This window comes from Gallus gallus, chromosome 12 (genome assembly GCF_016699485.2).
Source record: "Gallus gallus isolate bGalGal1 chromosome 12, bGalGal1.mat.broiler.GRCg7b, whole genome shotgun sequence".
In the NCBI taxonomy this organism is placed as follows: Eukaryota; Metazoa; Chordata; class Aves; order Galliformes; family Phasianidae; genus Gallus; species Gallus gallus.
Window position 1 is genome coordinate 5831476 of NC_052543.1, and position 16938 is coordinate 5848413.

General features: G+C 36.6%; 1 protein-coding gene across 3 annotated transcripts in view; it reads right to left on the reverse strand.

Annotated features, from left to right (window-relative positions):
- Positions 1-16938, reverse strand: part of NUP210 (nucleoporin 210) — a 59789-nt gene that overhangs the window by 29811 nt on the left and 13040 nt on the right. For all 3 annotated transcript variants that reach the window (XM_015293448.4, XM_025154545.3, XM_414320.8), the window contains exons 5-15: positions 16522-16672; positions 13744-13876; positions 12744-12902; positions 12204-12272; positions 11794-11900; positions 10649-10789; positions 9289-9426; positions 6258-6413; positions 3285-3483; positions 1950-2095; positions 312-533 (exon numbers count right to left, since the gene is read on the reverse strand). In XM_015293448.4, coding sequence (XP_015148934.2) covers positions 312-533; positions 1950-2095; positions 3285-3483; positions 6258-6413; positions 9289-9426; positions 10649-10789; positions 11794-11900; positions 12204-12272; positions 12744-12902; positions 13744-13876; positions 16522-16672 — 1621 coding nt within the window. The remainder of the gene's footprint in view (positions 1-311; positions 534-1949; positions 2096-3284; positions 3484-6257; positions 6414-9288; positions 9427-10648; positions 10790-11793; positions 11901-12203; positions 12273-12743; positions 12903-13743; positions 13877-16521; positions 16673-16938) is intronic.

The following is a 16938-nucleotide window of genomic DNA, read 5'->3' on the forward strand; positions in this document are numbered from 1 at the left end:
AATTAGGATCTATTTGTTCTAAAGTATTCTAAAACATGAGGTTACTGTAACTTGGCTTTATGCTAGAATAGACTCATCACAACCACTTTATAACATAACATTATGAAATACCCTAAAACATGTATCAGCATCACAATGAACAAAATACATAAACTATGTACTTACATGAAATTTTTACTGGCTTTTTATAAAAACTACAACTACACATTATTTCAAAGGTGTATTGTATCATAAATCTGCTCAAAGCCTGTTCTCAGCTGCTTTAGCTCTATGTCTGATGGAGAACGATACAAACACCTTCTAGTACTTACTTGCTCTCCCAGACTTTTGCAGGATACTTGAACCCAATGCTGGATGTTATTGCGAGACATAGGAGGTGCAAATAAAGAAAGACCAATACTTTCTTCATCTTCAGCTGTGATGTTCCTAAAGAACTTTGAAGGCTCTTGAATCCATGGTCTAGGTCCTCCCTCAAATAAAATATCTTTAGAGGAACCCAAAGTCACTAAAGCAACAGATGGAGGATCAATAGTCTGGAATGAATGACAGTTCGAGATTAATGATTTTATTGTTGAATATTTCAATTGTTCTTTGCAAAAGAAACTTCTTTTCTAGTCAAAGTGCTATGTTTACTTGTCATTTTGATTAAGCTATTTTTTTTCTATGCAATGAGTTGTAGACCTGATTATTTAAGAGCCAAGTTGCACCAAAACAATTAGTTATCATCTACTTGAATTTTATGTAGTCGGATTCTATTCAACAAAGTTAAAGGATGCAGAGAGAAGTTATCTACATTCTAATCTCATCTCTTTCATGAAGAGCTACCACAAGAGTAAGACCCTGAATATACTTCTCTGAGCACAGAGATAATACAGTAGATTTTATTTTTTTTTTTAAATAGACAGTACTTGAACAGCTGAAGTAGTGTCAAGTTGTACTATTCCAAAAAGTCCTCCCAGCTGACAGTGCTCTCTCTGGCACAGTTCTGTGCACATTATTTTTCTACAAAACTTTTACTTCAAACCTCTACAATAAATTTCAGATTAATGTGTATCACCAGGACAGTCCGCGCTGTTTATCATCACATAAAATTAACTTCATGTGTTAATACACAGTATGCGTTTCTAGTTTGTATTCCACAACCTCATTTTAGTTAAGATTTTAGTAAGAAATAAATAACAGCTAACAAAGAACGGTTCAATTCTTCCCACAGGAGCCTCTAAAAAGGAAGAGAGCAGAGGTATGGGAAGAGCTGGCATAAATGCATCTCTTTTCTCCCATTTACTCCCTGGCTGTATTTGCAATGCAAAGGTAAAAGCCGAATGGAAAACTAAGATTCAGTCTTAAGTGTCTGCCTGCCCTTTGACCCCTGCTTATTTTTCCCCTACATTTTACAATATAAATTCTTTTATGATAGATATATCAGAGACAAATGCATGCATCCTCTATTTCTGGGCATCATAAATATTTCATCCTACAGAAAAGAGGGAAAAAATGCAGTAATCATTGTTCTCTGCTTTAAAGGAAAAAAAAAACTTCACTGTATCTAAGCTCAGATTTAAAAATCATTAACCTTATTTTTTAAGCACATAAAACTTAAGTACAGATTTTTTTTTAATTGCACTTAATCTATTCTCCATGCCAATTTATTTTGGTTCTGTTCAGTAATCTAGAATCATTCTATAACTTAACATTATATGTGAAAAATCATGTTATGATGCCCCAAGGGGCTTGCTAGTATTTACTAGCATACAGATGAATGTATATAGACTCCATAGATGGGGCATCAGAACACTATGAAACAAAACAAACCATATGACTTTTTCCTGTTAATCAACCATCCACCACTTCTATTTTTTTTAACGTACTACTTACATAATATCAAATTGTTGTTCATCAGGTAAAGGTATTTTAGGGTATGGATTGATTCAGAAACAAATCAGACTTACTTTTAATGGTAGATAAGCAGCAATAGTGATGCTAGCACTGAGGCGAACGTGAGCGTGGGTGTAACTAACAACAAGTGTCGTATACCCTTGAGTTTCAGCTTTCACTCTCACTCCACTACAAAAATCAGCAGTTGGCTTAAGTCTTCCTATCAAACAAATTAAAAACACAAACATACATTTGAAGATAAAGGCACTTTAACCTTAGCTCTACATAGTTTTTGTAAGCAAAAGCATTTCTACCAGAAGTGAACTAGAGATGCGTTTTCTGTCTGTATAAGAAAAACGCTCACTGCCGTCTTCCATCTCAAATTCAATATTTATTGATGCATCTCAGACTTATTTTTTTTCCCATTGTCCAAAGCAGGTCATGAATCTTTTCTCTGGCATAAACTATTGTGACTTTCTCTTATCGCAGTACTTTGATTATGTTGTTTTAAGATGAGCCCGGTGTTTAAGCACAAACAAGCTTTCCTGCACAAAACATGATGCCTACAGTTCAAGTTTTCCCTAGCTGAGGTTAAGTTACTTTCATGCTTACTCAGAGAACATTTTTGAGCATGGGTTATTTTTTGCCCATTTTTTAGGAAACAGAACAAAACAATGTGCAGTACAACAGTGCTCATATTTAAAATAGCTGCCTCTCAGACAAACAGATGGTACAACACAGACTGGTTTTACTGGGTTGGTGGCACAGGAAAGAGCTTCCATACAAGAGATGCTTGCAAAAATCTAATGGTACATCTGAATTACATACTGAATTAAGCAGATGCAGGAATGCCTATGTTGCTCAATGTCCACTTAACCCAGAAATATGAATAGCATTCTCTGAAAATAACAAGCATATTCTATACTCTACACTTTTTTAAAGTAATGAGCTTAACAAACAGAGCTTTGGCAAAATTTATCAGCTGATCAACTTAGTTCCTTGCAAGCAAACAATAGCGCCTTTATAGAACAGAAAGCACTTCTGAACAAACAGGGCAAAACCATTTTTAATTTCAGCATCATGGCAAATCTTCTAATGTATCTCAAACATCATTAGCTTTGTTACAGAAGCATATTTAAAATTCTACATCAGTACAGAGGTAACAGACAGCACACGCTCCAATAAATTAGTTGCCAAAATGCTTTCAGAGTCTCTCAAGATATCAAAAATATCAAAGAGAAGCTCTACATAAAAATAAAAACGTTTTCAAAACAAAACTATATCTACTCCAATCCACACCTCCTAAGTGAAGTACACATCTGGAAACACACAGAAGTTGAAACACTGATTTAAAAGATACAGAAACACCTGAATTTAACTTTCAAAACAGGGAAATGGGGTTAAATCACCTTGAAGTGGTCGGAACACACCACGATTTTCTACTTCCACAACTAGATCAAAGTGTGAACAGTCGCTTAGTGGGACTATCTCGCCTGTTTCAACATTGGTTAGACCATTAATCCTCAGAGGCAGCTCCAACACTTGGCCAACACGTGCCTCAACTTGACATGGTATGAACTCCATCCCACTAGGTTCAGTTACATACACCTGAACAGAAAGAAACATACAACAGATGCATGAAATCCAGAAAAAGGTACCAGGTGAAACAGAAGATTCCAACACATTCTCCTTATTTTAACTCTTGTAGACATCTCCCAGCTACTGAATTCCCTTTGACGGCTGAAAGTAATTTTTCCCAGTTTCTAACTTGCTTTTGTGTTTACCTGACACAGAAAGGTATTGGGAAAAAAATACGAAAAGCTTGTTGCTATTTTAGTGGTCTTATCCCTTAAGATTTCAAGATCATATCATTTTGGTGATCCCCCTACCACTACTTGTAATATTCTTGCTTCTGCTGTATTAATTGTAAAGCGAGGTTTAAGGTGTATGTTATTTGCCAGAGGTACCATCCCCACCTGGGTCAGGTTTAGTATCCAGCCTTGACTTGCACAGTATAAGCGTTTGAGCTAGGCTTGCCACAGTTAGCAACCCCAGCCTTCACCTCTCACAGCAGCGCATCGGTAGAAGTTCAGGGAACTAAAGGCCCATTCTTACAAAAGAACATTTGCTTTTTCATTTTCGTGCATTTCTGTTGGCAAAACATTTTTAAAGGTCTCCAGGGCTTAAATTTCCCCCTGCTAGGGTCAGGAATCTAAAATAAGTAACCAGATTTCTAATGCCTAATCTTACAACCTTCTGCTTCTGCAAGTAATCCTTATGCCAGAGATACTTCTGAAATCAAAAGGATTACTTCCTAAAATAAGACTGGCAGAAATTAATCCTCATGTTCATATCTGATGCTGATGAAACCAGTCTTAACTACGTTATTTGTTATTCTAATTTGCTAGTTTTTCCTTTAATGTTATAAAATACATCTTTGATTGACCGCACATTTCATAACAATCACTATGATCAAAGTGTTTCATTTGTGATGCCTTCGCCCCCTAACCAACTGCAAACAGCTTGAAAGATGGAACACTGCATCATATAGTAAAATTGTAACCTTTGCAGAACACAGCTAAATATTCCTAAAATTGGCTTGCTGAAGTTAGTAAATACAATTCTTCTGAGTAATTCTCTGAAGAATGTAATTCCTAGCACAAGGACAAAGGCATTCAAAAATAACCTATTCAGGTTATGCAATACACTGCTCTGAAAGCTCACATAGAGAGAAGCATTTTTTTCCTGTCTCTCAGACTTTGACTTACGCTTGAGGATAAGAAGTTGCAACTGAAAACCCTCATTCCTGCATTTCTTGCTGATAACTGTCACACTGCTAACAAATAGCATTGCTGCAGACTGGGCTGTACAGGGAACAAGCTAGTAAAAATAAGTTTTAAAGACCAGAGTCATTATTTTAAGCATGAAGTTCAATACCTATTTGAAATCCGTCTTTTAGAATTGACATAATTAACCCAAGCACAGAAAGAAGTGCAAATTTGCCCCTATAACCAAAACAAAAAGTGATACAGTAACAACAAAAACAGCATAGGTAGCTGTAATAGTTCCAAGTAAAACTTAGTTAGAAATATATTTCCTAAAACATACATACTAAAAAAAAAGTACCTGCCTAAATAGCACTCTTTTCATTATGGGACAAATTTGGCAGTCCTGACCGAAAACATTTAACACTGTCTGAAAGAAACTCTGATAAAACAGAAGTACAACATAACAAGTACAGCAGTGCTGCACATAGCAACACATTACAATTATGAAGTATTTAGTGTAACTAATATTTAATGCAGTTTGTTCCCACCAGTTGCTAAATGATACACACATACCCTGGAAGGAAGGTGCACTGCATCAGGGCTTGCAAGATGTGCTTCCTAAACAAACTGCTGGGCTCCATCACAGAGACACCACCTTTGTAAAGCCTTGGCCAGATGGAGGTTGTTTGCTGGCCTCAGTGGTGTCCACTTGGCATAAACAAACCTATTTCACTTATGACCACGCAGACAGACAAAGCATCTCTGGATCCCCAAAGAGTCTCACATGCTCAGAACACTGACTCTTAGTTTTACAGAGGTCAGAAGCAAAGTTCCTCTTTTCAGTCCAATTTCCATTCCAGTACTTAGCTCTTTGCAGAAGGTATACATTTAAAGCAAAAATTAAAATGCCTGAATGTATAAAGGTAGCATCGTCCTACTTCACAGCAGTAATTGTCAAACACTGTGGTAATTTTAGCCTTTAAATTGCCATTTTAAGTGTCTGACAGTTCTGAACTGCTAGATGGGAGTAAGCATTGACACAGTTTCATTAATGAAAATGATTTGTATCCAAAGGACACAGTGAAATATTTCCCAGGTGTTATTTCTCAGTAACATTTTAAAGAATAAAGGTATTTAACATTGTAGATTTAGAGTAATGGGTAGCAAGGGCAGCTGCTTCACCTATCCTTGCACACACCTTCCTGTGGGTAGATGACATATACCATTCTTGTATTTTCCTTACATCATACACTTATCACTATGACAAAATGCTAATAGGGTGTGATACACCCAGAGATAGCAAAATCCATCTCAGAATGGGTATTTTTCATTCTTATTCTCTCCTATGCTTTCATAAGATTTTTCCTTGGCCAGTTTTGGTGTCTATGTTATTATGTAGTGTTGTGTAGCATTCCAGCCACTTTTCCAGGCAGGAATTTCCTTGCACACCTTGATGATACCCATTGTCGTTTTCTATTAAAGGACTTCTTACCCCAACGGACTCCAGTTAAGTCCACCTCTTATCCTGCAAAATGCATTTTTTCTTTGGCTTGTCTGCTTAGATTGCTTTCTAAAAGCTGTATTCAAGAGCAATGAGGGAAAATAAAGCTTTACCTTCATTTCACCATAATGCAATGGATTCTGAACATCAATTGCCTGAATAATACTGATGCCAATATCACTTCCAGTTGTCATTACTCCTTTAACTGTCACTGTAGCAACTGCTTGGTTAGAACAGGACCAGCTGAAATTTCCACTTCCACCATGAGCCTAGAAAACAAAGAGAAAATCTAGCTGTCAAGGCTTTGACTACATTGCAGGAGAAGACAGGAACATGTTGAACAACAATGCTATTTCTCAAGAAATAAGTGAAATAACACTTCAGAACTTTCAAAAAAGCAAGATCAAGTACAAGATGAAAAAATTACCACTCATTCAATTTATTTCTGATTTCAAGCACATGGCCCGTGTGCTCAGCAGTGCTGCTAACCCAAATCTCTCTCTCAGCTGCAGAAATCTGATGCTGACAGCCCTCAGTAACTAATACTGCTTGGACTCAGCACATCATTTCACAAGCTACCACACCAGAGGCCTGGCACATGGGATTACTGTCCTTTTGAAAACTCCACTATTTTCCTGTTGCTGACAGCCAAAATGCCAAGCCAACAATTCAGGATCTCAGATCTGCTAACCTGATACTTCGTACTGACTAGCTTTTGCCAATAGAGTTGTTAAGTGATCTAAAGGGAAAAGACGAGGGGTAAGCAGGGAGTGAATGGGACTATGAGAAAAAAGAACAAACCCAATCTACATCTCCTCTTTGCATTATTTCTTCCTTTTATGCTGAAAGAAGCACCTCTACCTGCAGCCATGCAACTAAGGTGATGATCCTCACAGTGCTCATGGCAAGCACAGGAAGTTTCCATACATATCTATTGCTCTTAAACAGTTTTCCGTGTTGTTGGGGTTTTATTTTTCTAATAAGGATATTCACACTCCAAAATAAATTAAACACTTCCATTAGAATGAAAACTTGGGTTAATACTGCAACAATCTCTTGTTTATATGGCTTTTTTTTTTTTAATTCCTTTAGCTTCCTTTGCTCTAACTCATTTCATAAATAAATGAATTTGATATAAATGAATTGAAATGAGAAGATTAAATCTTGCTTAGAAGTAAGGTGGGGAAACCACATCTAATTTGGAACAGCCTGGCTAATAGCTTCCACCTAGAGGGGTGGGAAACAGGGGAAAAAGTCTTTTTCCCTTTTCCTTTCCACGAGCACACGCCCAACCTGATTACAGAAAGAGCACCAAAGATGAACAGAAAAACAGGTAAGATGCATGGGATGTGGCAAGAAATATTTAAGATTCAGATGATGAAAGATGTTTACATTAGATTAGAACAAGGAAAAGAGCAAAAAAATAAAGAATGCCCAATTTCTAATAATTCTGTATTCTTAACTCTTTCACAAAGATCAGATGCATTACTACATTTTTTTTCTAGCAGTCAGTTTGCACAAGAGAATAAGCCAGCTTCCATTTCAGCCTAATTGTTACCCACAGCTGAACTTCACAAAGTGTTACCAGAAAGGGCAATGCTCTCATTAGGAAAAATAACCTACACCTTGAAATCCACGTATTGAATTTCACAAGATGGCACTTCACTTCTCCCGTGCAGGTCAGGAAATATCCTCACACTATTTAATTTTTAAATAAGCAGTAGCAATAGAAGCAATCTTATTAGCACAGATATGAACGAAACAACCAATAAAAACAGACAGCTAAAAGTCACTCTAGATACCATCTGGAAGGAGTTATGGAATTTTGTTTGATCCAAAAATCCCCTTCACTTATTTTCAGCAAGTCTGTTCACTGATTCAAAACAGCCTGACTCAAAAACTATCAAGTAGAAGGCAAAAGCTAATCTACAAGCTGGAACAACAGTCAAGCTATGCACTATTGTGAACAACCATGAGTACAGTTGAACATGCAGACTGAAAAAGTATTCTCAGTTTTGGTAAATAAAAATTAAATGTTGGGAAGGAAAAGGAAGTCTTAAAATGAAAAATATCACAGGAAAGTAAGACTGTTGATGTAGCTTATTTGAATAACATGAACTAATGCTCTCTAGTGAGATACTTGATTATATATAGATAAGGTGAGAAAAGTATTGTAATGGAGGTGGAAAACAGAAAAAGCACATTTGCTTTCCACCAGCTGGGCTTCAGTACAGATCATTAAGTATTGAAAACGTGTATTTGTACTAAGAATTTTTACTACACTCTGCTGGTGTGGTTGGGTATAGCATGAATTAAGCAAAACTGATGCCACAAAACAAAAATGCAGATGAGGAGGAGAACGTTCAATTAAATGCCAATAACTTCAGATTTGCACTAGGGAATGCATTTTTATCCTTATGAGATAAATCTGTTACTTTAAACACTGCCAGTCCTACTGTTTGTTTTTGTACACTCTTTAAGATAGACTTGAAACTCAGCACTTTCTCATATGGAAACAAAGGCAGGAACAGCACATGAAACACCTGGGTGTAGGACCTTGGCATTGCTGCACTAGATACTAGAGGACAAATCAAGCCATACACTTTACAAAGCCTATGAAAGGATTGGCAACATGGGAGCAAAGATACTGCATTAAAAAAAAAAGAAAAAAGTCCCTTTAGAAGAGGATACTGTAAATGAAGCCACCTTTCCTTCCCTATCACTTTTTATTATAAGATACACTGCGAGTGAAGGCTGCTGATGGCAAAAGTTGGTAGCTTGTTGCTCATTCATCTTACTTGTTTTTTGTGGTTGCTTCATACTCTATACTTCCATCCCTCGACACAGCAAATGGTAATCTCTAATTATTATTACAGAGTTCTATACCTAGGATATTTTCTGTAATTCCAAACTACTCTGTGTGCATGTGAGGGGAAACAGAAAGCGGGCATAAGAGGGGTAAAAGGACATTTATTAATTACAATACACGTTAATTCCTGTAAATAGCATCCAACAAAATTCTTTGGATATCACTGTACATGAAGAATCCCAAGTCAGTTCTACATAAGTAGTGTTAAAGAGGTTACAGGCCTCACTGCATCTGCTTCAGCAATGCCTTCTGCATTTGGATGTTCTTTGGCATACCTGTATGGTATACTGGTAGACTCCTGCTTTTGGCTGCCAAGGAAACGTCAAAATGCTGGGTGAAAGAACTATTGGAACATAAATTTCAACATCTTGCTGGTTTCGCACTGGAACTGGTAATGTATGAACACCTCCATCCTACAAAAAAAGGAACCGCACAAAATCACAAATGACATCATAGCACATCCTACAGATAACCTTTAGTCAAGACATTTAAAACATCTCAGACAGAATGGAAAGCAATTGTTAAGGATCCTTCATGAACAGCTTTTGTGAGCAGTCAGTCAGTTCATTCCAGTGATGTGTGCTATTGTATTAAATGAGTAATATTACTATGAAGATTCATGTGTCCACACTCACTTAAGGGCAACCTGCAATTAGAAACACACTCTTACTACTCCTGCTTTTTGGGGCATCATCTCGAAAACTAATCCGTTACCACCACAATTCCATTTACTCCTTGCTCACTCCACTCTGCAAAGTGGAAGAAGAATCTCAGCTTAAACAACCCAGCTCCCATCTTGAATCTCAGCCCATCCTGAAATACTGGCCTTTGTAACTTCATAACTTTGCCATAATTGTAATCCTATAATCTTGCACAACATACTGTTTCTTGTTGGAAGCCTGAATGAAAATTTCAGTAGTTCTTACTGGACCACTCTGACAAAGTGAATGAGCATGGCCCATCGTACACAAGGACCAACCAAATCCTACTCAAGGATAATTAAGAAGATTTCAGAGCAAATGGGTTGAAGTGTTCAGTCTTTCCAAGTTTCAAGCAAAAGCAAATCACTTCCACACCACATGCCCTAAGTTAGCCATACATTTAGCAGCCTGCTCAACTAGCAGAAAGTTAATGAGTATTAATTTGAAGAAATTTTTAGGCTGATACGTTTGGCAGATTTTCATTCCAGCATTTAATATCACTTACAAAATGAGAAAAAACTTCCCAAATGTAACTGAATGCAGAACAAGGCCAGGGTTTGACACTGATGATCCTACCACAATAAATTGTAAAATTCACTCAGAGAATGTGAGAAGACCTTTGCCCCTACACAAGGATATGGTACTTGCCCATGTAAAGTATGGGCCACGAAAAAATACATCAGTGCTGCACACTGCTAGTGTCACAGGAGTTTGCCATGCATTCAGTAGCAAAATCCCACAGTCTTTATTTAAGCAAATCCTCTGTTGACAGTTTTCCTGAAGTAAGGACTTTGGAATTTGAAACTTAATCTGTTTAAATAATGATGGCTTAGACCCACGAAATTCCTAGCTTTTCTTCTAAGTCTCTACTGCGCAAGTAAATTATTTTTAAGCCTACTGGAAACAGCAGTACAGTTTTTTTGTAGAGACATACCTGATCTACTACTGATGTCAATGCAGCATCAATAATGGTCTGACCCTTCTTTATTGCTTTCACATAATGATATGATCCATTCAGGGATGACTTCAGGACCTCAAAATACTCTTCGGACAGCTTTGTATTTATTCGGATATTCTAAAATCATAACATTAAATAAGTATTGCCATGTGTAATTAGCATTAATGTTGTGCAGAGAGCCATAAACGTAATAACAATGAATCAATGAGAAAAATCACTTAGTAACACAGTTCAAAGAAGCTCATCTGAAACTAAGAACTTTTCCATAGGAAAATAAGACTATACCTCGCAGACACAGCACTAACACCACAGAAAATAATTACTTTTTATGATAGTGACAAAAATTTAAGTTAACATAGAAGTAGCAATATTTAGCACTAAAAATTCATCTTTAAAAATAATTTCTTAATATTGTCATTTTTAAATATAAAATGGGAAGACCATGGGAATATAATACCACAATTACACATTTCTTCTGAGATTTGGCTGAAAAATCAGATCTACATCTGAAGAAGCACGTAAGTACAAATTAACAATCACAGAAACTCAATATTCTGAACAACTATCATTTAATTAAATTATTTCGCTTGCAAATGAACTATTTCAATATTTTTGTCATAGTTTTTAAGGAGTGCAATACATTTGGTACCTAGTACCTACAGTTTATCTCCTTGACTACCTAAACAATGAATGCTAGCTAGTCACCAAAGCTTTTCCCACAATCAATTGCAAGGAAACTGCAAGTCCCTCAAGAGTACTATAAGCCTATCCATTAAGATATTCCATTAAGAATAGGAAAGATTGCCTCTACAAGGGAGGAAATTATTTTGGGCTGTAATCAAGTGCAGCATTAGTACTGCTCTCCACAAATTTAATTTCTAGTGCACAGCTTATGCTACATATTTGAAGCATATTTCTTCCAGTTTTTCTGCAGTACTTACACTCTAATGGTCACTACCACATGAATCACGTTGTAGACTTCAATTAAAAAAAAAAGGAAATAAAAAGCAAGAAACAACAAGCCTTAAAAGTCATAGCTCCGTGTAAAGAAGATGCTTAGAAAATTTTAAAGACAGGATTTAGGAGACAAACACTCAGAAGTATATTAACATCTCACTTACATCAGATAAATACACCTTATTGCTTGATTTATCATATACTTCAATTGTAATTTCATAAAATCTGCCTGTTTCTAGGACCCATCTGTCACCTGGATGAACTGCAAATCCTGAAAAACAGGAAATATTGAGTAGCACAGACCACCATCCACCTTACGTACTGAATACAAACACTAAAATTCTAGTTCCCACATTTTAAGATGTCCTTTAATTGTTTGAAGCTGCTTATTACAGATGAAAGAAAAACATTTACTGTTAAATCCATTTCACAAAGAGCTTATTTTACAAATATAGACACTTTTCGAAGATAAAGTCATACAAGAAACAAAAGGGTGTGTATATAGAGAAAAACACCAACAGAAGAACAAAAGCAAATTACATTAAGCAATCAGGAAAATGATGCCAGTACCAACCTAAATAACCAGGATTTACAACATAGATAGTGCTGTTTGGTAGCCTGGAAACACCTTGCATGCGAATACCTGAAATCTCAGTAAAGGAATACAGAAGCTTTGACACAGTCAAGTAAGATCAGTATCTTCCTGTGGTTCCTTGTATCTCTTGAGAGATTTAATGCTACTTCTACACTAACAACAAACATTACCCGAGCCACTCAGAAAAGACAGTGAGCATTTCAGAGATTGCACTAGAGAATCTAGTGCTCTAAATACAAAAATTAAAGTCCCATCACATTCCCACACTGACTGAGGAGAACAGGTGTGATTTCATTGATCGTTTGCAGCATAATTTCTCAGAAAATTTTAAGGCATTAGGCTGCTCTTTTAAGATGGAATTCGCACCTGTACTGCTCTCTATGGCTCCACCAGGTGCTCCTGGTTTTCAAGGCTATTGGTACACATACAGATCATTTTATCTCTCTGTGCTACAAAGGGAACAAAGTTTGTCTCCTGCCACAAGGATCTGGATGGAAAAGCATCACCTTGGAAGGATACTCTTGTGTCCAAGTATGAGATTAGTTTGCCCCTGCTGCATTGCGGTTACAATGGATGTTTCCTGGTCCAACCTGGCAACCGGCCAGGATGGGTCTCCCTCAGGGCCAAGCACGTTGTTCTGGAGCTGCAGCTCATACTGATCAGATGGCATCATTAATTCTGGACAAAAAACAAGACAACATATGAAACAATAAAAGCAAATATGTCAGTGTTTGGATGCCGCTAATTATCGCTGATTAATTTTTTACTGATGTCTAGAGCTTGCATTAAATTAGTACTTTTAATGGCTTGTAAAAATAGCGCTTCTGTGATCAACATATGCACACACACAAAAAAAATGAGCTGCCTGCCTCCTCTGCATTTCTTTAAAGTGTAATTTCCAACTAGTATCACCCCACTGCTCAGACCTAACATCTAATTCATTCCCAGCTTCACAAGTGGTGACATTACTTTTTACAAGTTACTGATAATTTCTGCTGCTTCATCCTGTGCTACAAGCTGATGACAGGCCTAGTAAAATACTTCATATCTAGCTGTTAGAGGTTTCTTTGTTTAAAGGAAGTTATTAACAGCACAGGCTCCTTGTAACAATGGATGCAATTACAAACTTCCACACCTGTAAGTGCAGGTAAAGCCAGCTGACCGACTCTCACAGAAGTACAGCAAATTCATTTGTCAAGAGAACAATCCCTGTTAGCAAAGGCACTAATCTAAACTCAGTTTAACTAAGAAAGTCAGACAGCTTCTTTGACAATGTGGAATCAGACTTACAGCACCAACTCTTCAGTTGTCCTCAGCTTTGTGTCCTCAACAAATCTGTGAGAGCACATCTTTTAAAGGTGTAATTTTTGTGAGAGAAATTCTAAACGGCTGCATCAGTGGGGTTTAGAAAAACAACGTTAAATATTAACAAAGCTATCTAAACCTATTGACACATTTCTTCGCAGTGAAAAATTCATACCTAAGCTCAAAGAAAGAAAAGAAAAAAAACAGGGCAAACCTGTAATCTTCCCTTGTCTTATTTTCTGAACTCTGTACTTTATTGATGTTCCTACAAGAAGATAAACATCATATGCTGGATTTAAAAGGATGTTTTCCAGAATGAGCAATCTGACTTCTGCTGGAGGTACATGCTATTGATGAAGGAAAAAAAAAGAAAAAAAAAAATCAATTTACCTGTATGAAACATACCACGCTGCAATAACTTAAAACCCATAAATTCAAAGCATTGCTTTCTTTAATTAGCTCTTGATTATAATCATCTTAAGATTTGCATGGACAGGGGAATGCAGAAGACAACAAATTGTACATGAATTGTACATAGATGCACTCTGTGTGTCAACTGCAAAAATAAGTTAACGAAAAATAGACAAGAAAACTTATTCAAATCTATGCAGGCCCTTAAAAGTAACTGAATTAATAATTTAACATGTAAATGACAAGATAGATATCTAGGAGAGTGGGATTGAGAGGACAGAGGGATTTTTTTCTTGTTAAAAAAAGGGAAAATTGTCAAAGCAATCAAAGAAAAGCTGACTTTGACTACTCAATTATCTTAGTGATGAAAATCCATAACATTAAGTGAACACAAACTGGAAATCCAATCGCTTTGTGCCAGGAGGATGGCAAAGCCCTCCCATTCCTCACATGCACCAGAAACCATCCTTGAGCCCCAGACAGGTACATGCAGAGTGATGCCTGACCACAACCTGACTGGTAGAAACCAGCAGTGCTGTTACATGAACTTGCTGTGATATCTTCCCAGCATCTGCATTGATACTGCTGTGAAAACTTATCCTACATGGCATTATGCAGCTGCTTTAGCACTAGTGGGTTAGCTGTGTTCATCTACTGCGACAGTTTTGAGCGCATTTCCATTCCCTTTAGTCCTTTTTTCCCTTCTAACTCCTGGTTTAGCATCAGGAGCTGGTTGATAACTTAGAACAGTACATCACTTAGAAGCTATAGGTCTCAGAAGTGTCTATAAACATTAATGCACCATGTCTTGTACTTCAAATACTTGCTATCTCTACTCATTTTCAAAGAGAGAAATGGAGACAGAGGAGGAATCATCTGGACATGGTTCAAAAAGAGAAGTGAAATGAAAGTCTTCTGGACACATTCCAGAAACAATTTCTTTTACTTTATTCCCTTTTTACCACCAGTCTCCCCAGCAACTAAAAGAGGGCAACAATTCCAATCTTTGCATAGTTCGGTAATGTTATGCAAGGCTGAAGAAAAACAAGTCTGTGTTGGACATCATTTTGGTTTAGTTTTGGGGAGAATACAGAAATACTTGGATGGATACACAGCAGCACAGTTACTATTCAGACATTGAAATTCGCTTTCCTTACTGTAAAAAAAAAAAAACACCTCTAAAATATTATTTATAAATTCATTACATAATCTGCATCAAATTCACTGGTTTATTACATTAGAAATATGACAGACAACTGTATAAATTCTACTGCATTTGTGTGAGGAATACTCACTGAAAAAGTGCAGTCTGGCAGCAGTGAAAGATTTAAATGAACTACCAACCACAAGCAAAGGACTGTAAATGCAAGTAATGGCATTTCAATCACACTTACTGTATCAGCTCAAAACTAATTCAGAAAAATGTAAGGGAAAACCAATCAATCAAGCTGCAAGCATTCAAGAAAAAGTATAAATAAGGAGTTTGTCTCTAATACTGCATAATTTTAGGGCAAGTATATTCAGCTGAATTACTTATCAAGGGCAAAACTTCAACAAAAGAACAGTTCTTAACATGTTCTGTTATTTCTACCACCACTAGCATTATCTAGAATATCTTCATAAAACCATTTTTACAGGAAAGGGTTAGGTAATTCTAGTTTAAGCAAAAACATTTAACATGCAATAACACAAAAGCCTCAAAACCAGACTGCGGATATGAGACGAATGTCAGAAAAAAGCACAATGTTTTATACAAAGATTTCTTAAGGTTGATAACAGCAAAATGCCAAGTATTCCCGTTAAAATTAACAAGCAACTGAGATGGTTTTACTTTACTGCTACGAAGACAACTCTGTTACCAGAGTTAAACGAAAAACTGTTGCACTGTTACAAAGAAAGAGCTATCATTGGTTCTATAGCTGCTGGGAAAACTGCCAAGGCAGCAGTTGAGCTCTCCTGTAGCACTGGTATCTCGACTCCAAAGCCCCTTCTTCTTGAAAACCAAGATCTAACAAGGTAGAATTAAATACTAACCAAGAAGTTGTAAGACGGTCATCACATGCACAGCAAGAAATAAATGTACATCCAAGATAGCAGATTTCATTCCAGTTATTTATTAATTCAAAAAAGACCTAAAAAGTTCTAGTTTAAAAAAAACCAAATCCAATGAAACAAAGACCTAAAAAGCCAATGTACTACTAGATGTACTACTATAAGCACGATTCTCATTAGGTATGTATGACAAATGGCTGTCAGGAGTAATAAAATCTCACAGAAGTATTTGAAGAGTGCTCTTCAGCCATAGGGCCTTTGTCAGAGTCAGGTTTAGGAACAAATTCTGGCAGTTGTGCTGGGTTGGCTACACCAAGGTAACTGCATCAAGCTCCAACCCCTTCCACAGACAACAAAATTTGAACCTTCTGTGACATAGACTATAGAGTCAATCCAGTAAGACTGAGATGCAGCACTAATATCCACAATGGCAATAAATGTTACTGAAAACATTATAGCAGTATGCTCCTGTAACAGAGAACTGTAAGACTAAATTTAAAAAACAGAACCATGCATGCAAATTTCTTACCTTATAGACACTCTCTTGTATTCTTGCTTTTAATTTAGAGCTCCCTGTTTTCATTCCAGACACCAAAATTGTATCTCCTTGCTTGGCAACTTTTTCCATCTCTGATATGTAAGGGGGTGGAATATAAGTGGATTCTAAAAATTTGAGTATACTGAAAGGCAAAAAGTGAGCATAAAAATTAACCAATCTTCATAAACCCGTAGAGAAACACCACCATATATTCCCATCTATTTCCATGGGGGGTTTTTTTTGTTTTGTTTTGTTTTTTTTTTGTTTGTTTGTTTGTTTTGGTTTTTGGTTTGTTTTTTTTTTTTTTTTTTTCCAAATTTAAGATGCCTGCCTGGGACCAGATATCCAAATTTTACTTATTCTTGAACATATCCGCAGCTAATTTGTATGACTGATAAAAGTTTGTTT